At 45.7% G+C, this 21,242-nt stretch overlaps 2 protein-coding genes across 8 annotated transcripts in view; one reads left to right on the forward strand and one right to left on the reverse strand.

Moving 5' to 3' along the window:
* The window catches only part of Bend6 (BEN domain containing 6), a 59,132-nt gene extending 39,319 nt beyond the window's left edge, over nt 1-19,813 (reverse strand). Inside the window, exon 1 of one of the 3 annotated variants that reach the window (XM_052192863.1) lies at nt 19,558-19,805. The gene's annotated coding sequence lies outside the window, so the exon portion shown is untranslated. Of the gene's footprint in view, nt 1-10,230; nt 10,292-19,557 lie in introns of those variants that run through there. The other 2 variants (XM_052192864.1, XM_052192865.1) reach the window with 2 other exon arrangements.
* Nucleotides 19,814-20,202: 389 nt separating this feature from the next.
* Dst (dystonin) overlaps nt 20,203-21,242 on the forward strand; it is a 397,313-nt gene continuing 396,273 nt past the window's right edge. For 2 of the 5 annotated variants that reach the window (XM_052192851.1, XM_052192852.1), the window contains exons 1-2: nt 20,209-20,444; nt 20,989-21,023. In XM_052192851.1, the coding sequence (XP_052048811.1) occupies nt 20,264-20,444; nt 20,989-21,023 (216 nt within the window). In that variant the 5' untranslated portion in view covers nt 20,209-20,263. Of the gene's footprint in view, nt 20,445-20,988; nt 21,024-21,242 lie in introns of all 5 variants that reach the window. The other 3 variants (XM_052192854.1, XM_052192855.1, XM_052192861.1) reach the window with 2 other exon arrangements.

Genomic DNA, 21,242 nt, shown 5'->3' on the forward strand with positions numbered 1-21,242 from the left:
CAGCTTGAGCTTGGGATCCCGCCAACCCTGACACAGCAGGAAGGTGGAGCCCTGGGTCTAGCTTTAGGCAAACATTGATAGAGGCAGGAAGAGGGTATCTAGCTGTTAGGAAGTGAACTGTCAGGGGCAGGCTTGTAACCTGGGGGTGCAGATTTGTTGAGGAATAACCTGAAAACTGGTACCAGACAGTACTGGCCTGTTAGTTAACTTGAGTTCAACCTTAGGTTAGGCTCTCTAAGATGGAGTCCTAACCCAAAAAATCTGGTCTCTTACAGAGCCTGCTCCCCTATAGTGACTGCTCCCCTACAATGACTGCTTGCCCTACAGAGATTGTCCCCATATAGAGACTGCTTCTTTCCTATAGAGATTGTTCCCCCGCAGAGCCTGCACTCAGAGATTCTCCTACCTGGATTGGCTAACCCTGTCTCCCTGTTCAGCTGAATGCAATAACCTTGCTTCCGTTCAACTGTACCTAATGATGGAGCTGAGCTTCTGGTGCTGTGATGGTGCTATGGCTTCTCCATCTGATCCCAGCTTCTCTCCTCGTGCTGATCCCAGCTTCTCTTCTCGAGCTGGTATGTATGTTGTCATCTTAGTGACTGCCATTGCTTCGTCCCCGCACTGTCCCATGTAGCTCAGTCCCTAGATCCACGCAGAGCACAGCATTGCCCCCTCCTGTCTCGTGTGTCAAAAGCCTATGTGGTAACGCTATTTTGGGTTGTTTTGGACATTTTAGGAGATAGGAACTATACAGAGTGGTGGTTCTCAATCTGTGTGGGTCACAACCCTTTAGGGGGGGGTCAACTGACCCTTTCACAGAGGTCCCCTAAGACCATCAGAAATATCGGATAATTGCATTATGATTCATAACAGTAGCATAATTACAGTTATGAAGTAGTAAGGAAAATAATTTTATGGTTGGGAGGGTAACAAAAATGAGGGACTGTATTAAGGGTCACAGCCTTAGGAAGGTTGGGAACGACTGGTCTGGAGGAAGCAGGTTACGGGTAGGGGTCGGTTCCTGAGGGCGATTCAGCCCTAAGCACACTGCTGCTCCTCCCACACTTCTTGTCTGCCACCATTTTCTCTGCCACTTGCTCTCACCACCAGGACCATTTGTTCAAATGCACAGGTTAAGCAGCCCTGGAGACCATTCTGAAACCACGAGCGGAAATATCTTCTTGCTCCATTAAGTTCTGTATGTTAGATATTTGGTCACAGCAATGTAATAGTAATGATCGTCAAGAGATTAATTTCCCCAGATACAAATACAATGTGATTTCATTCATATGGGGTGCACAGCAGAAAGGAGAACACTTAGTGGAAGGGGCTGGGAAGTGGGGTGACTGGGAAGTGGGGTGACTGGGAAGTGGGGTGACTGGGGATTACTTACGGCTACAGAGTCTGGGTTTGCGAGCTGGAAGCCTCTGGAGCTAGATGATGAAGATGGTTATACTATATTAGGAATATATTTACTATACTATGAATATATATATTCATAGATATGTATGTTCATAAATATTCATATATGCATATATCCATGTATATTCATGTATGCTCTCTGCAGAGTCTGCTCCCCTACAGAGCCTGCTCCCCTGCAGAGATTCATGTATGCATATATATTCATAGTACATATATATCAATACATATTCATAGCAGAGTATTTATTATGAATATATTTACTACCACTGATTTGTACAGTTACATATTGTAAAGATGGCAACTTTTGCTAGTGTACACTTTAAGTTTTCAACTTACTTTTACGTTGTATGTGTATTTTGTCTGCTTGTAAGTTGCACCATGTGCATGGCTGGTGACTTCACTGGTCAAAGAGGGTACTGGGACCCTGGAACAGTTAACAGAGGCAGGCTGCGTGTGGGTGCTGGAGTCAGGCCTAGGTCCTCTTTAAGAGCAGCCAGTGCTCCTAACTGCTGAGCCATCTCTCCAGCTCTGTCAATGTGCATTTATCATGTCAAGAAGCAGAAACAATTTAACAGACAAGAACATAGTCTGCATTGTCTTACTGCGACTATTGTAGAATCCTAACTAAAAAGCAGCAACAGAGAGATATAGCAGAAAGTCAGGGCAGAGACAGCTCACCGACGGGTGCTGAAAACAGGAGTCTTAAAGTCTCTACAAAAGCCACAACCTGGACAAAGATCATCACAGGTGCGCACACACACACACACTCACACACACACACTCACACACATGCTCATACACACACTTATACACACACACTCACACACGCATGCACACACATGCACACACACACATGCTCATACACACACTTATACACACACACTCACACACATGCTCATACACACACTTATACACACACACTCACACACGCATGCACACACATGCACACACATGCTCATACACACACTTATACACACACACTCACACACGCATGCACACACATGCACACACACATGCTCATACACACACTTATACACACACATGTACACACATGCACACACACTCACACACACACTCACACACATGCTCATACACACACTTATACACACACATGCACACACATGCACACACACTCACACACACTCACACACATGCTCATATACACACTTATACACACATACTCACACACGCATGCACACACATGCACACACACTCACATACACACACTTATACACACACATGCACACACACACTCACATACACAAACTCACACACTCTCACTCACACACACACACACACACACACACACACGATGACAATGACATCTATCTAAGTCGTCTGTCCAGCATCTGTCTGACCAATGTCTCCTCAGTCTGACTGGTACAGGCATTGTTCTTGAGCACTGTGGTCACGGGTTATTGTTTCAAGCCACCTTTCACAATTCTTCCCACTTTACCTTGCAGAAACCAATGTCCCTTTGGCTCACCCTCCTGCACACACTCACAGTTTGTCACCGCACGTGTATTCCCATGGTAGTGCCACTCAACTCCTCACAAAGCTTAAGGACTCCTTAGAGGACCTCTTATCACTTAGCTGAACAAATTAAACCATGGCCACAGTAACACCCAAGACAGACGGCTGTATGAATAATGTGAGCCAGTGGCTTTCAAAAACTTTTTTTCTATGTGTATTATAGGAAAAATACAGTTTATGGAAGGAGTGACCGAAAAGCACTATTTCCGTTCAGAAATCACACACATGCATGCTCTTGTGGTGTGTGCACACAGGGATGTAAAACTTCTGGGAAGTGGTGGTGCACACCTTTAATCCCAGCACTTCGGAGGCAGAGGCAGGCAGATTTCTGAGTTTGAGGCCAGCCTGGTCTACAGAGTGAGTACCAGGACAGCCAGGGCTACACAGAGAAACCCCATCTCAAACAAAACAACAACAACAACAACAAAAACTTCTAAGACATACTTATATTTACTAAACACTGTATTTCACCCTTTTAAAAATACTGATTTTCACAATCATCCTATTTGGCTCTCTGTTTCTGTGACAAACATCATGACCAAAGTCACTTGGGGAGGAAAGGGTTTATTTCACCTTTAAGCAACAAGGACTAGGATTCTCAAATGTCTCATAACCTGTAGTCAGCCCCATTATTTAAAAAACATTATCTAAAAGATAAGACAAAGGAAGGTTTTGTAATGTGAAAACAAATGCAGTTACGATGTGGATTTTTCAGTGCAGCCTTTGTCTACATGCAGCAAATCAATGACATAATTAATACATGGAAGCAAAAGCTACCGGAAATTCTGAGAAATAAAAGTTACTGGGGAGAAAGAAACTAGATGGGTGATCAACCAAGATACAATTCAGTTATCTCACCTTGGTAACAAAACATCTCCATTATAAATTCCATAAAAAACGTGGGAAGACAGCACAGAACAAACGGAGCTCCGCCCACGCCACTGTTCCTGCGACACGCTCAGGTTGGACGGTGAACTGCACACTCTTCCTATGGGACTCCTGAAGTGTTTTCATACAGTGGGATGGTGTTCTACACATCCCACAGCTAGCTTAGCTCTGAAAATGGATTTATAGTTTTAGTCCAGACTTTTAACAAAATAAAACATGGAGAAGAGGGATGCTTCCTACTACTGTGGAAAAGCTGTAATTTATTAGAGGGAGAGAAACTAAGACTGGAAGGATTCTAACTGGATGCCCTTTGAGCTCTCAATTATAGCAGCAATATAAGAGTTAAAAACAAAACAAAACCCACAAGCACGTCCCCAGTGCTTGACTTCTGGTGTGAGAGTATGTTCTACTACTTTCCACTAGGGGGCACCACAACCCGCTTTTACTTACTCCATAGTCAAGGAGCATCAAATACGTTTAAAATTATCAAATAGTCGCTGCTATGTTCTGAATAAAAGATGGTTAATATACATGCATACATGTAATAATAAATACCCACAGGCACATACACACATGCACACGGAGGTCAGAGGATGACTTGTGGGAGGAAGTCAATTCTCTCCTCCCACCATGTTGGTTCTGAGTATTGAACTCAGGCACCCAGGCTTGGCCAAAAGCATCCTTACCCACTGGGCAATCTTACCAACTCTCCCTATGCTTCAGAATGGGGCAAAATGCTTCCAAGTCATGATGTTGTTATTTGGAGAAGACGTGTAAGCTAAAATCATTAAGTATGGTTGTGGGACTATAGCCTTGAATCACTTAAGAACCAATGATTGGGGTCTGTAGATGCATTTTTATTGAGATTATATGAAAGACTATACAGAGATGTCAAGCCTTGTCCTAAATGTAACCATTACTTATTTAAAAAGTTTTCCTTTAGCCCCTTGCACTATGCATGATATATTATCAGATCTTTCCAATCGTGTAGCAATAAGCTCACAGCTAAAATGTATTGAGTCCCATGTGCATGTGTACAGTCATGTGTGTAAGTATGCATGTATGTATGTATATTCATACACACATATGTATGTATGAATATATATCACTGTTGTAAGCATTTACTCTTCATTAATGTGTTTATTCCCTCTGCAGTACACGAAAGGATATTTACACTTTAAGGATGAAATCTTTGAGCCTTGACAATGGTCCTCAGCTGCTGACTTGCAAGCAAACTAAAAGCTTCCGTCAGCAGCTTTGCAATAGGCTGTCAGCGTCAGTACCCCAGAAGCCCCGCCCCCTCCCCGGTCTTAGGGGCTGCTCTGTGGTTCCAGCCTCTCCGAGACAGGAATCACAAAACGCTCGCGCACTTGCAGACTGACTTCCTACCCTGACATGAGGGCTGGATCCCTCCCTCTGTCCTGACGGATGCCATCCTCACCCTCTCTGCTCTGCTAAGTTCAGAGGCTGATCTGTTAGGCTGGCTCTGTTGTCCTCTGGGGAGCTGAGTTCAGCCAGTGGAATTCCAGGGAGGAGCAAAGAGGGAGTGAAGACGGTCAATTAGGAGCTCGCATCCTCCAGCGCCCTGTTCTACGGAGCTGCTTCGCATTTCAGGGTCATCTTGGGTCTATGAGCCTCTCTTAACTTAGTGGAAAACCGCCACCTTCCCTCCTCCCCTTGTCCAGGGCTGGTGTCACGTCTGCAGTGACCATCCCTGTGAAGTAATATTCCCCTCACGTTTGTCTTTAGTCTGAAACGTTTGAAACAGCTGCCTATATTGAAACTTTCTAGTTTTAATAAACTGGCTGCTTGGGTGTCTATTTACTGCCAGCCTCGAGATTCCTTCTGTTGTCAGTCCTCTCTGTGTGGACATCCACTACCAATAGTATCAATAGTGAGCCTTGGTCACTACTGTCATTTACTGCAGTATCCTTGCTGGCTTCAACACAGCTAGTATTTCTGGCTTCCACATTCTGCCATGACCTGGCTTGTGAACTCAGTGCTCAGTGACCTGCCTTTGTCTTCTTTATACACTGTACCTCATTTGCCTTCATCTTGATGAACTCAAGGAGACATCTACAGCAGCTAGGGATAGCACAGAAGCCGGAGGCTGCAGACAGTGGAAGGCGCTCTTCGCTGCTCCTCAAGGGCACCCTCCTCTCAGTTATCAACGAAAACTCAGAAGCTAGGGGCAAAACCACTGGGAAGGTTGGGCGAGCAACCCGGAAAGACTCTGACTAAAGTTTTCTGTGACTTCAGGGCCTCCAAAGTATTTTATAAGAAATATGAGATTGTGGAGTGATTTTCTCCTTGGCTGCTCTTGTTACTGCTCATCCTTCATGATGGAGCCATGATGGGACCATGATGGGGCCATGATGGGACAAAGATGGGGCCATGATGGGACCATGATGGGGCCATGATGGGGCCATGATGGAGCCATGATGGGGCCATGATGGAGCCATGATGGAGCCATGATGGGGCCATGATGGAGCCATGATGGGGCCATGATGGAGACATGATGAAGCCATGATGGAGCCATGATGGGACCATGATGGGGCCATGATGGAGCCATGATGGGGCCATGATGGGGCCATGATGGGGCCATGATGGAGCCATGATAGAGCCATGATGGGACCATGATGGGGCCATGATGGAGCCATGATGGGACAATGATGGGGCCATGATGGGGCCATGATGGGACAATGATGGGGCCATGATGGGAATGATGGGGCCCTCCACCCACCAACAGCTTAGATGTGGAGTGGAGCCTAAGAAGAGCAAACTCAGCCAAAATCTCCATTTCGGCGTGCTCATAAGCCACGTTCTCTACTTCATGTTTATTTTTTATTACGTAGAACAATTTATTCATCCTGAAAGTTCAGAGTAAGGTATGACCATTATGGTTTTTTGCTTAGAGTAAGTGTATTCTACAACTTTAATGACTTTTAAATCAATTTTTAATTCACTAATATAATAATTTTGATGCCAGAATCAATGCTGATGCGTAAAAACAAGGAATAATTCAACTCTTAAACATTAATTTATCTAATCAACTGAAACATGATAGGACAAACTAGTTATCTTTGAAATTGCTATCCTGAATGGATGGCATGTATTAATGAACTAACTGGTTCCCATTGACCAATGTCTCTATTAATTTTGTGCTTTCTATACTCTCACATTGTAGGTCTAAACATGCATTTCAGATAATTACTTAATAAATCATCCTAAGTGGCTTTCCACTACCAATAATTTCTCTTCTTATTATATTATTCACTCTACCTTTGAAGAAACATTGCAATTAAAATTTGCGTAAAAGCATTGGCTACATTTTTACATTTTAACAGGTTATTTCCGTGCCTCTTATGTATCTGTCATTAAGAAAAATAGACTCCCACATAAATGTATATGTATATGAATAATGTATATGTATAATGTATATGTCTATATGTCTGTATATACATTATACATATACATATAAGAGTGGAGTATTCTACTATCAATACTTTCCTCAGAATGATGAAAATGGAGGGAATGTCAGGAGGGAACACGTCTTTCTGACAGAGTGCTGGCAAAGCTGCTACAGCCTGTCACAACCAGAACCAGCAAGAGTGACAAGCAGAAAACCAGAGAACAGTTGCTTTCCACATACCCACGGGGTCTCACATTTCTCGCTCAACTGAGCACACCGATAGATGTCGGGGGCGGGGGGGGGGGGGAGCTTGCGTCTGGACTGAATACTTGTAGGTAGATGTTTCTCTGGCCTTTATTCCCTATTTAGGAATAAAATTAAAAAAAAAACAAAAACCACCAAACTAAACAAATACCTGTATAACTGCCGCACCATAGTGCTTAGGAAATAAAGACAGGAAGGAATCATATTTGCTATGCAATGTAAGTAATCAAGAGCTGATTTAAAGTCCATGGGAGGATGTGTGTAGGTTGTATGCAAATGTTATGCTGTTTGTAGGAGACACTTGAACCTCCGTGCGGTTTGGTGTTCTAGAGATGACTGACTGATCAAAAGAAACCTGAAGGAGAAGAGATGGATGTATCTAAGCCCAGGAAGCTACACAGGAGCAAGGAAGGCCAACATGTGGGAGAGTGAGTCCACAGCAAACAACCCCACCTCGGGGCCCTGGAGTGTCCGAGGCAGCCAGCTCTAACATGGAGACTTCCACTTTTTAGAGTCAGAGTTTGCGTGAATGGTGTTAATCTTTTCATCTAAACCTCTGCCGAACACACCATATGATGAAGCAGGGCCACACAGTATTATAAATAGCATCTCTAACACCAAGCCACGTAGATCAACTGCCCTGGCTCCGGTATCCACTGTGCTGCAGCCTCTCTGTGCCCATCGCCCATCTGTAGAGACAATAGCAGTGCCACGCCTCGGTTGACATCTTAGTTATATTCATATTATACTATTTTATTTATTAACTGGAGGAAATAGGATTAGATTCTTCTCCTATCTGGTTAGATTAAATATGTAGGAGAGATAAAACAGAGGCAGTGGAAGAGGACTTCCGGAAGCAACCCTAGTTCAACTCAGTGCCTATGATGCTTATGACAGAAAACTCAACTTCCTGTAAATAGGAAATTATCAGTGCTATTTTTTTTTAATGAAGGATAAATAGCAGCTGTTTTCCAAAATAGGTCTGCCTGGTTCTTCCCAAGTTGTTTTAGTACTATGGGGTGGGGGTGGGGGTGGGGGTGGGGCTGGGGGTGGGGGATGTGTGTGTGTGTGTGTGTGTGTTCAGCATGGAAGGAGGCCGGGGTGTGCTGTCCCATGCCTCTGCCAGGCAGCCTCCAGCATGCTACTGGCTCTGTAATGCAGGCACTAACACTAATGGGTTTATTTTAGGCGTGTCCCTTATGCCAGTCACTTTACCACTGTAACAAAGTATCTGAAAAGATTGACACAAGGAAGGCTTTCTTTTGGCTCAGTTAGAGAAAATGCAGTCCATCCTGGTGGGGAAGACACGCCCCGAGAGTGTGAGGTGAGACACCAGGAGACAAATGCTGGTGTTCATCTGGCCTCGGTTTTCCATATTAATTCAGTCCTACACCCAGTACATGGCTGTTGTCATCTGGGATCAGACCTTCGTTCTCTGTTAAACTTCTTTGGAAACACCTTGTCAAATGCACCGAGACACGTCTGCTAGGAAATTCCATATCTACTGAACTTGACAAGTAGGGCTCACTGTCACATCTCACAGGCCACGTTGGCCTGAAACTTGCAATCGCCCTGCCTCCACCATCCGAGTGGTAGGATTTCAAGAGTGCTCAATCCACTGTGCCTCAGCTTGAGACAGAGACTAGCTTACCAGGCTGAAGGTCAACAGGAAGTCTGAGACACTAATTGCTTCCCTGCAGGTTCCTCTCAAGGGAGATTCTTAACTCTTGACAGATGGCCATGGGAATTGCAAAAACATCTCCCAGGCTTACAGGAGTCACTGTCCTCAGGGACAATGAGTCAAAGTCTGTTTCTGTGTGGGATGCATGAGTGCTGTGGCCACGCCTCACTTACTGCAGGGGTGGACACTGTGTCCACGATTCAGCGATTAGACAGACGGAAGGGAACTTGGAGGAAACAGAACTTGTAAGACTAAGAAATAAGCCTCCTCAGGACACTAGACCTGAAAGGCTGGAGTGTGACCATCACATAATGAAATAAAAAGTCTCATGACAGCGTCTGTGAGTGTATGTGGCTATGCTGATGAAATCCTGAGGCCTGGTGTCTAGGCATAGGATAGGATGTCTAGAGCAGGAACTGGGGGCCACAATGATGCCTGGGCAGCTTCTCAACAGAGGACATTCTGTGATGCTGCAGCAGAAAAGCAGAGGCTTGTTCCTGACAGAACTGTTGTCTTTGTCAGGGTTTCTATTCCTGCACAAACATCATGACCAAGAAGCAAGTCGAGGAGGAAAGGGTTTAACAGCTTACACATTGCTGTTCATCACCAAAGGAAGTCAGGACTGGAACTTAAGCAGGTCAGGAAGCAGGAGCTGGTGCAGAGGCCATGGAGGGATGTTTCTTACTGGCTTGCTTCCCCTGGCTTGCACATCCTGCTCTCTTATAGAACCCAAGCCTACCAGCCCAGGGATGGCACCACACACAAGGGGTCCTCCCCCATCAATCCCTAACTGAGAAAATGCTCCACAGCTGGATCTCATGGAGGCACTTCACTAACTGAAGCTCCTTTCTGTGTGATAACTCCAGCCCGTGTCACGCTGACACACAAAACCAACCAGTACACTGTCAAGGCTTGGGGTATACCTATAGGTCAGTGGTAATGTGCTCACCTAGCATTGGTAAGGCTCTGGGTTCAATTCCCAGTACTGCAAATTACACACACACACACACACACACACACTCACACTCACATTTCTGTAGTCTGAGAAGTGTCAGTGTGTGGTGAGATCCCTCTTGCTGCCTCACTGCCTCATCTCACGGTAGAAGAGAGAAGAGGAAGAAGCTGCCCTTGCCCCTTTATAACCCACTTTTAAGACAGGGTCATTGACCTCACATAAGCCTCCACAAGGGTTCTACTCAGAGATTTTACCTCTCAGTGCTACATAATAGCAATCAGAGTTCAACACACACTTCAGAAGGGACAAAGCTATGGCATTCCATCTCTGTGGAAGGCTGACCACCCTGAACTGAGATTTTTTTTTAATCAGATCCCTAACAAACACTCTGGAAATCAATTTGGCAGTTCCTCAGAAAATGGGACATAGTCCTACCGGAGGTTCCAGCTATACCACTCCTAGGCATATACCCAGAAGATGCTCCAATATGTAATAAGGTTACATGCTCCACTATGTCCATCGCAGCTTTATTTATAATAGCCAGAAGCTGGAAAGAACCCAGATGGAGGAATGGATACAGAAAATGTGGTATATTTATACAATGGAGTACTACTTAGCTATTACAAACAATGAATTCATGAAATTCTTAGGCAAATGGATGGAACAAGAAAATACCATCCTGGGTGAGGTAACCCAATTACAAAAGAACACACATGGTATGCACACACAGATAAGTGGGTATTAGCCCAGAAACTTGCAATACCCAAGTTACAATTCACAGACGAAACGAAGCTCAAGAAGAAAGAAGACCAAAGTATGGATACTTTGTTCCTTCTTAGAAGGGTGAACAAAATACCCATGGGAGGAGATACAGAGACAAAGTGTGGAGTAGAGACTGAAGGAAAGGCCATCCAGAGACTGCCCCACCTGGGAATCCATCCCATATACAGTCACCAAACCCAGACACTATTGTAGATGCCAACAAGTGCTTGCTGACAGGAGCCTGATATAGCTGTCTCCTGAGAGGCTCTGCCAGTACTTGACAAATTCAGAGGTGGATGCTCTCAGCCAACCATTGGACTGAGCACAAGGTCCTCAATGGAGGAGCTAGAGAAAGGACCCAAGGAGCTGAAGGAGCTTGCAGCCCCATAGAAGAAACAACATTATGAACCAATCAGTACCCCCAGTGCTCCCAGGGACTAAACCACCAACCAAAGAGTACACATGGAGGGACCCATGGCTCTAGACACATATGCAGCAGAGGATGGCCTTGTTGGACATCAAAGAGAGGAGAGGCCCTTGGTCCTGAGAAGGCTCGATACCCAAGAGTAGGGGAATGCCAGGACAGGGAAGTGGGAGTAGGTGGGTTGGTGAGCAGGGGGAGGGGAATGAGATAGGGGTTTTTCCGGAGGGGAAACTAGGAAAGGGGATAACATTTGATATGTAAATAAAAAAATATCTAATAAAAAAGGTGAAAAACAAATCAGATCCCTAGAAACCTCCTGTGGACTGCAGGCTGAGTTCTTCTACAGTAGCGCTATCAGACAGCAGGGACTGCCAAGCTGCAGGTTTTGAAATGTAAACTCTTCTGCATTTTAAATCAGTAAGCTGGCAATTTGTTTTCCTATTCTACTCCATAAAATATCTGGGACTATACAGACATTTTAAGGAAAAATTCCTTCTGTTCCAAGGACTATTGGGATATTGTTACACAAGGATAATTTCAGAACCTCTGAAAGTATGTGTTATTTCAATAATTTCGATAATTTCCCATAATTACCAGTTACTCATGCAGTTTTCTTGGTACACAGTATTTCTTTTAACGATGCCATTTTTTCCAGGCAACGAATGAATTGATGCAAAAGCATAAAAATACTTCTATAGGAAATAAATTTTAAAATTAATGCAAAAGCTCTAAAGATTTCAGAATAGGAATCATCTCTTCAAGGTGGCTGTAGCTTTATTTTCAGGAAGATATTAAATTAATGCCTACTAATCAATATTTTACTCATCTATAAAATTTATGCAACTATGAACATCTTGCCTTCTCTTTCTTTCTTTTTTTATTTTTTATCTAATAATGTCAGTGTTAGGTGTGGCAGTACATAACTATAATCCCAGCACTGAAGAGGCAGAGGCAAGTGGATCTCTGTGAGTTCCAGGTCAGCCTAGTCTATGTAGTGAGTTCCAGTCCAGCTAAGGCTACACAGCGAGACACTATCTCAAACCAGCCAGCCAAACAACCAAACAACCAATCAACAAAGCAAAGAGAGAGGGGGGGTGGGAGAGAGAGAGAGACAGAGAGAGAGAGAGAGAGAGAGAGAGAGAGAGAGAGAGAGAGAGAGAGAAAGAGAGGGAGGGAAAGGAAAGAAAAAGGAAAGAAGGAGGGAAGGAAGGGAGGAAGGAAGGAAGGAAGGAAGGAAGGAAGGAAGGAGGGAGGGAAGGAAGGAAGGAAGAAAAGAATGGTGGGATACCAGAGATCATATGACGAATTTCACTTGGACCCAGGAAATAATTTCAGTTTTCAAGCTCTCTTTCTAAATTGCACATTCTTAGAAATGTAAGGAGTATTTTACATCATCTGAATAATAATGGACTCTATGATTAATCACTTTTAAAAGCTTTTTGATTCGATTTGTAAGAAGCTCTTAAAATTCCCACCAGCAATTCCTACAACTGTAAGTTTTCTGGCCAAATGACTCAGAACTCTGCTGCATGACTCAATCCTGTGCTCCACGTGGAAGCGACATAAACGAGTCCTTGTTGCCTGCGGATAATAACTACTTCCTCAAAATCATCTGCGCACATTATAGCGTGGCTCCAGTATTCTGATGTTTTTAAGCTACCAAACCTTGAACTTTTTTTTCTTTGAACTTTGCAGGCTTAAACACAACTTTCTCTATGTAGCATTATGGTTCTCAATCCTGTTAAAGGTAACTCCATTAGAAACATTTTCTCTTATAATAATGCCTTTATATTATTCAAAATGTTTTTACTATGGTAACATGAGTATGAAGATCTTTTGAGTGCATATTTGTGGAAAATAGCATTTGATATTGCAGAAGGTGACAATTGTTTTCCCTTCCCAAACTCGCACATCACAAGTAAGCCATCGTACCTGATTTGAGTGACTGAAGATCACCAGACTACACTGTCCAATTTCTATTCTTCCAAATGATGTAGCTTCCTTGACTTTCACTATAAGCTCATGTACCACTTCATCCAAGAGCAAGTCAACTACTTGTCCAATGGGATCTGTGAATAATTTCCTCCTAGCTAGAGTAATTCTCATGCATTTTTTGTTTGTTTTCAAGGAGACAATATTTGAATGTACTATTCTTGTATGATTACCAATTGGGTAATTTACAAGTCTTGACTATATTCCAAGGTATCCCCACAGTATCTTTTGTTTTTTTAAGATTTTGTTTTTAAATTATGGGTATATTTGTGTTTCTCTGTGAACACGAGTGCAGGTGTCTATGGAATCCAGAGGCATCTAGTCTTTCTTAGGTGGTTGCAAGCCACTGGATACAGGTGCTAGGAACTTAACCCAGCTCCTTGCAAGAACAGTCTGTGCTCTTACCTGCTGAGCCATCTCTCCAAACCTCAGTATCTTATTATTGTACTGTTGTGTGTGCGCACATTTGTGTGCACAGTGTGTATATATGGAAGTGCACGCAGGGCATGCAGTACATGGGGTCAGAGGTAAGAGGTGTGGAGACGTGGGTGCTCACCTTCAACCTTATGTTCATTCTGAGGGTTGCATCTGGTTCACATGGGCAAACACTTTACCTGCTGAGCCATCTTGCGGGGCACTCAGATCTTTTTCTTTTTCTTTTTGAGATGATAAAATTACACCATTTTCTCTTCCCTTTCCTCCAACTAAACCCACCCATATAGCCCTCCTTGTTCTCATTCAAATTCATAGCTTCTTTTTCATAAATTATTGTTTTATACACACACACACACACACACACACACACACATTCCTATATATAACGTGTTCAGTTTGTGTAATGTTACTTGTCTATGTTTTCAGGGCTGACCATTTGGTATTGGATATGTTCTTCCCTGGAGAAGAGTATTTCCTCCACTCTCAGAATTCCTCAGTTGCCTGCAAGTCTTTGTGTGGGGCTTCAGGGCTTCCGTCAGCTCCTTTAGCATGTCTGTTGTTTTATCCTTCTTCAGCGCCTGTTTAGGAAGCCATGTTGGTGAGACTTTATGGGTGTAGCATCTGACATAACTACAATACACAATGTCATAGCAAACTCCCCGATCCTCTGACTTTTACAAGCTTCCCATTACCTCTCTGCAATGTCCCCTTGAGCCTTAGGTGCAGGACTGTTTTGTAAATGTTATCTATTGAGACTGGGCTCCCAGACCAGGCATTTTGATTATATGTCGATTGTAGTAGGCTCTGTCTGTTGCAAAGAGAAATTTCCTTGATGAGACACGAGGACTATGCTTATCTGTGGGTATAAGGACAAATGTTTAGAATGTTGTTAGGGATCACGTTGGTTTAGTAAAGTGGTACTTGTAGATTCTTCTCCAAGAACCACAACTTGACTAGCCATGAGAAGTTTCCTGTACCAGGCATGACCTCCCTCTTGTAAGCTGGTAACTCCTAAGGCACGTGTGACACTATTGTGCCACTAATGGTGCTTTGTCAGCCATTGTTCATAGGTGTCATATCTGGGAAGGACTGTTGGCTCTTTCCCTCCTTTGGAAGCTTGCATGGTGCTGTTTGGTACCACGAAAGCTGGTCCTCAGAGAAGAGACATTCAAATCAGTTTTGACTCAGGCAGCCTTGTCCCAGAAGTGCATGGTGCCATCGTCAATAGTGAGTTGTTGGTCAGGGTTGTCTGAGACACTTGCCAAACATACAACCTATTGCTAGTACCCTTAGACGGCTCCCAAAGGTAGAAGAAGGTAGGTTCCCCATTTCTTTTCTTAAAAATAATATAAGTCTTGATGTTGGTAGTCAGGGGCGGTAGTAGTCTGGGAAGGACTCCCTGGACAGGAAGGCATCTTATAACTCTGCAGTATGGAGGGTGGCTGGATCTCAGACTGAAAGGGAACGAGGGGGCGGAGCCTGCATTCAACAGTCTGTGCTTCTGACTGGATGGATGAGACTTGCTGCCTCTTTAAGTGTTGGCTGTGGTGACTTGCCTGTCCAGATGAACTGTAACTCTGAACTGGACCATGAAACAAACCAAAGTTTCTTTTGATAGAACATTTACCACAGTAAAAGCAAGAAAACAACAAACAAACAAAAAAACCCAAACACAGTCAGGTGTGCAAGTTTCTAGAAACTTCCGTCTAGAGAAAAGCAGGAGGAGTACTAGGCTGTATTCTGACTTTTAATGCTTTTATATTTGTTTTCACTAGTTAAATGTTCCCCAAGATTGTGGACGGTGCCTCTAAGCCCGCAGTTAACTTCTATTCCCTCTGTAACCCATTTTCTGTGTTTTAGCCTCTCCCTAAGGTGATCACTCAGTCCTCTGGAGTCTCTTGAGGTTTACCCCTTCCAGTCCCCCAGGGCTCTCTCTCTTTGTGCATTGTCCCAGCAGGCTTTGCGGGCTGGGGCGTGGGGGTGGGGGCGGGGGCAAGGGGCTGGGATGCTGGATCCTCACTCTGTGGTCCACAGACTGGAGCTGTCCTCCAAGCGCCAGTTCCCCTTTCTAGAATTTCTCGTCTTAGTCACTTCTTCCATTTCTATGGTTTTATTAACAATCTGTGTGACGACTCTTCCCACATCCGTTTTTTGGTTCAGACTTCTCTACCTACATTTACCCAGTGTTTTTTTTTTTTTTTTTTTTTAATTTTTGTTGAGTGGGGCGGGACTTTTCACACTGTTACTCTTGTTATTCCTTCAAAAGTCACTGTTTCCACTCTGGCTCAGAGTCTGAGTCATCTTCCGTTCTTCCCTCTCCACATGGCTTGAGGTGGACACTTTGCTTCCCCCTGATATTTCTTCCTGACCTATTAATTAGGAAACTGTGCCACACCCATTGACTCTAGCCAAATAATATACAAGACATTTCTGCTTTAGTAAAACCACTTGCTTTTAGATAGGGTCCACGACACATGTGAGCACATGAGTGGGATACTCACGGACACCTTGGGCTGTTGCACCACCGTGGAATTCTTTCCTTTTTTGGGAAAGGGTCACTTGATGTCTGTAACTCCACGTCTAGGCTAGGCTGTCGGGCTAGGGCTCTGGGGATCCACCTCCCCAATGCTGGGATTACAGACATGCAAGCATGCCAGGTTTTTCTGGGGGTAGGGTGGGGGTGGGGCGTTGTTTCATTTGACATGGGCTCTCATGCTTACAAAGTAAGCAGGTTATTGACTGATGAATTTCTCCAGGCTGCCTGAACTCAATTTAGTCTTCTTAACTTTGAGGGGGAGTTAGTAGTGGAAAGACTGAGGAAGGACTGTTTGTTAGTAGGATTTCCATTGCTGTGACACATGAGCAAGGGAAAGGAGAAAAGATTTGCCTGGGCGTTGTGGATTGTGTGTGTGTGTGTGTGTTGTGTGTGTGTGTGTGTGAGAGAGAGAGAGAGAGAGAGAGAGAGAGAGAGAGAGAGAGAGACAGAGACAGAGACAGAGACAGAGACAGGGAGACAGAGATAGAGGTGGGGGAGAATGCCTGTGCTTTTCTTTATTCCTCTTCTATGCTATCTGGTCCTCCAGACTATGGGATACGGCTGCTCACATCCAGGGTGACACCAAATCTAGAGATGAGCTCTGTTAATCTCTCAGGCACTTCTCAGTTCTATCAAGCTGGTCACCTTGTTGGCCAATCAAGAGGAGCCACCAGAGCCTGCTAGTCAGTGGTGGGCAGAAAGATTAATAAAGCTCCCTTCTCATATATGAGCCCGTCTCCTGTCCACTCAGTGTGGACCTCACAGACGGGAAAGTGCCGGGCTCTGAGCTCTACGCAGGAGTTGGTCCAGGTTGGTTTGGCCTGTTCTACTGTTAGTGAGATCCTTCTTCATCTGTGATGGGGGCGGGCACACTGAATTAGGGATATAGGGATAAGGTTTCCCATTTTGGTCTTGAGTCTAAGCGATGCTTTAATCTGACTTTACTCTGAATAAAATTAACATTTTCAATTTTCTTTTTGAATCCCTGCGTTTATCTAATGTGGAAACCCACAAGAAGGACTATGTGATGGCACACGTCTACATACCCCATTGCAAATTTCCTTAACTCCCAAACTCCTTGGATTTTAGTAGTCATTTTCTGTCATAAAGGCAGTAAATTACACCATTTTCCATTGTGATTTTTTTTTAATCTATTGGCATGAGAGATTTGTATTATGAGCGCATTTTCCCCACCCTTACCTTGAATCTTAAATTTATGACTTTTATTTAACATCAATTCTTCTTTTTGAAATGAAACCCCAGCAGGAAGAGAAGGCATAAATTCTACTAAATTAACTCCCCCAAAAGACAGATTGGCTAATTTAATACATATTGAACTCCAGGATGCATTGGGTACCACGAGAAAACACACAGAAAGAAACAATCACTAGCATGCCATTATTTGGGAAGGAAATGATAAGTTAATAAATCCGAAATTAACAGACTCATAGACTAAACTCTTTCAGGGACGTGGTTTGGTTTATTGTGTGCATCCTTAAGACAACCCAGACAAAGATCAGAAGGAAAAGCATATAAAAAGATGTGTGTGTAGATCCTACTGCGTTCCAGTTAAACGTTTGCCCTAGAGGGGAGATAAATGATATTCTTGTGTGCAATTGAAACTTGTGAGTGGTTGCAGCAAGGCTCGGGGTGATAATAACCTCACTAAGTAATAGCTCAGAGAATAGGAATCGCTATTTACTTGCTGTTCGCTGTTAAAAATGCAGAATTCGGGGCAAATTGATTACTTTGCTGTGTTCAGAGCCTCAGACCTTTTTCTGTTTAGAGCGATTTGTACCATTTCAGCTCACTGCCACGCTTTCATCGGCGAGAAACATAAGGATGACCTTCCTCCGAAACTGCATTGGCTATTCACTACCCACAGTTTGCAGAAGGTGACTCTGGCCCAGTTTAAAATAACCTTCCCATGCCCCTGCTCAGCATAGTGAATTCTTCCTTTCCTGGTGTGCCACACTTTGCAAGCTCTCTTCAAAGTCTCCTGCACAGCAGATGGGAACCCAGTTTCTTACTGCAGTGGGATGCAGTGTCAGGAGCCCTTGAGCTATGTGCACAGGATGCAGAACTTCCAGGCAGGTCTTCTGACTGCCAGGGACCCGTGAAGCCTGTCTGGCACCCAGTGCTCCCCGCAGTCTGACATTCAAGAGTCTCACCTTCCTCAGTGTCTGGAAGCAAGGTCCCTTCCCTCCTCAGCCCCAAACAACAGACTGGATGGCATATAATAGCAATTTGTATTGCTTTAGAAGATCAATATGCAAATAAGAGCACACATCCTGTGCTTTCCAGACTTATGAATGTGGTATCAGGGCTAAGCAACCTCTTTCCGCATTTCTTTTAATGCTCACACTTGATAATACATGCCCCACCTTAACAGCCACTAATGGCTACACGTTTTTCGCAGACCGGTTGGTTTCATATAGTTAGACCACAATACATGCATTCCTATCAATTCTTCAATTGACTTTCAGAATTTTACGAATTATGTAGTCTTCAAATCTGCTATTAGAAATTGCACAAATATAAAATTTCATTTATCATATGTCATACAATTAATTTTTTAAAAATACAAGTCAATGAGAAAGAAACTGGCTTTCCCTCAGAGGGAAAGCCAGTTTGCCTTAGGGGCGAGCAGGGCAGAGTATTGCACTGGCCGGCTAAGACCGCAACACGCTGCAGGCTGCCGATGCAGCTTTGGCTTTCTCGCCAGGTGGCAGAGGCCCTCCGCAAAGAGCACGCCGCAGAGCTCACGCCTTGCCTTCTTCATTGGCACCGGACCAGCGAACACTGTCAAGTGTCCAGCAGACAACTACAATATAGTTTTTTGCGGATTGTAATGGAATGTGGGGGGTGGGGGGGTGGTGAGATGGAAACCGGCAAAAGGGAGAAGGGCGTGTACAAGAGTGTGACCGATCCGGTTGGTTGACAGTGCCTAAAAATTTCTCCTGCAGTATCTACAGGCCAATCAATCACCAACTTCCTTCATCCTTCATTATGTTAGATTCTTACATGTAAAATCACCTCTCCCTACAAAGCCAATGAATGAATCAGGGTTCTAAGACCAAGGCAGAGCTCACGTCTGGGCTGAGAATCAGCACCAAGTTTGGGGGTGGCAGAGTGCAAGCCTGCAGACCCCGGCGTGCCTTTTCTAAAATGGGACCAGCTTGGAGCTAGCCCTTCCAGGCGCTCGCACCTCAATGCGCAGGGACTACCACCGCCCCCAAACCAAATAGCTCACCCTGCTGCATCCTCCGAGCCCCAGCCTCCGGGCGGGCTCAGGGAGGCGGGAGCCCGGGTTCCCCCCGGCTCCTTGGCGCCCCCTGACGTCGGCCTCCAGCAGAAGGTCCGCGGAGGCTTGCACAGGCGAAACCCGGGGGTCCCCGCGCACCGCCGCCCGGCGCGTGGCCTGGCGGGCCGCGCGCGCACCGAGCCGACCTGCGGGAGGGCGCGCGCCGCTCGGTCCCGGCCCCATCCCTGCGCGCGCGCCCGCGCGGTCGCCGCCGCCGCCCGTGACGTCACCCACCGAGCCCCTCGCCAGCTCGCCGCGCCCCGCCCCTCCCCACGTGCGCCGGCTTCAGGACGCCGAGGCCTCGGGCGGCCACCCGACGATGCTCGCAGCCGGCTGCATCCCGGGCGGGGCTGAGCCCGAAGGCTGCGTGCGGGCTGGGGCGCCTGCGGAGGGAGGGGCGCGGCTCCCGCCGCCGCGCCGCGTGCTGAGTCATGGCGAGAGCTGCCCGCTGCTCTCCATCAGTCGTTCCGGGGCCGGCGCGGGGTGTGCAGCCATTGGGCCGCGCGCGGGGCCGCGAGCGCCGGGCTTGACGCGCTGAGCCGCGCTCGCCCGTGTCCGCCGTGTCCGCCGCGCTCGCCCCGCATCCCGCGCCCCGCGCCCAGCGCGCTTTGCAGCCTCAGCCCCGCGCCGCACGGCTCCCCGCCTCGCCCGCACCATGATTGCCGCCGCTTTCCTCGTTCTGCTGAGACCCTACAGCATCCAATGTGCTCTCTTCCTCTTGTTGCTCCTGCTGGGCACCATCGCCACCATCATCTTCTTCTGCTGCTGGCACCGCAAGCTCCAGAAAGGGAGACATCCGATGAAATCGGTCTTTTCGGGTCGTTCCAGAAGCAGAGGTGAGACACGCCGCCGGTTTCTTCTGGGCATAAGCGAGGTTCAAGCCTCCTCTGCCTCCCCTACCTTCTCAGTCCACTCCTCAAGCTAAGTGCATTTATTTATTTAACGCGCCCTGGCCCTTTGGCCTCAACCTCCATCCTCTGAGTCACCAGGTTTGGATAACCAGGAAGATTCGGAGGTCCTGGACGGAAGGATCTGAATCCGATTCTTAGGGTCAGTTTGCTAGAGCCCAGAAGGTAGTTGTAGCGGAGTCCTGGGCTAAGGCACTCTTACCTTTACCCAGCCTTTGCTGGAGCTTAGAAATAAAAAAGTAAGGCGTGATGATTTGGGCTCCCCCTCCCAACTTCGCTGGAACTTCTTGCAGAGAAGTCACCTTAGAGACAGATGGTCCAATACTCTCCCTGCCCCTCCCCAATATGCCTACCGAACTGGAAAGAGACACCTAGAATGTGCTTTCCTGAATCCAGGTAAGTGATCAGTACCTCTGTAGGCTGAGAACAAGGAGTTAATGAAGTCTCATTTTCCCTTCTCTTCTCTCTGCAGATGCTGCTCTGAGATCTCATCACTTTCGTTCTGAGGTAATTTACTTAGCGCACACTCTCAAGGTCAGAGTAGCTTTCTTTCCTGAGTGCCAGCTTTACTCACAGGCGTGTTAAAAAGCCAGTAGGGCACCGAATGGGAAGCCTGCAGTCCCTAAGCCCAAAGCGACATGCTTCTTCTTAAGCAATTCCATACTCTAGCCTGGGGGCATTATAAGTGTGTGTGTGTGTGTGTGTGTGTGTGTGTGTGTGTAGTGT

This window comes from Apodemus sylvaticus, chromosome 9 (genome assembly GCF_947179515.1).
Source record: "Apodemus sylvaticus chromosome 9, mApoSyl1.1, whole genome shotgun sequence".
Lineage (NCBI taxonomy): Eukaryota > Metazoa > Chordata > Mammalia > Rodentia > Muridae > Apodemus > Apodemus sylvaticus.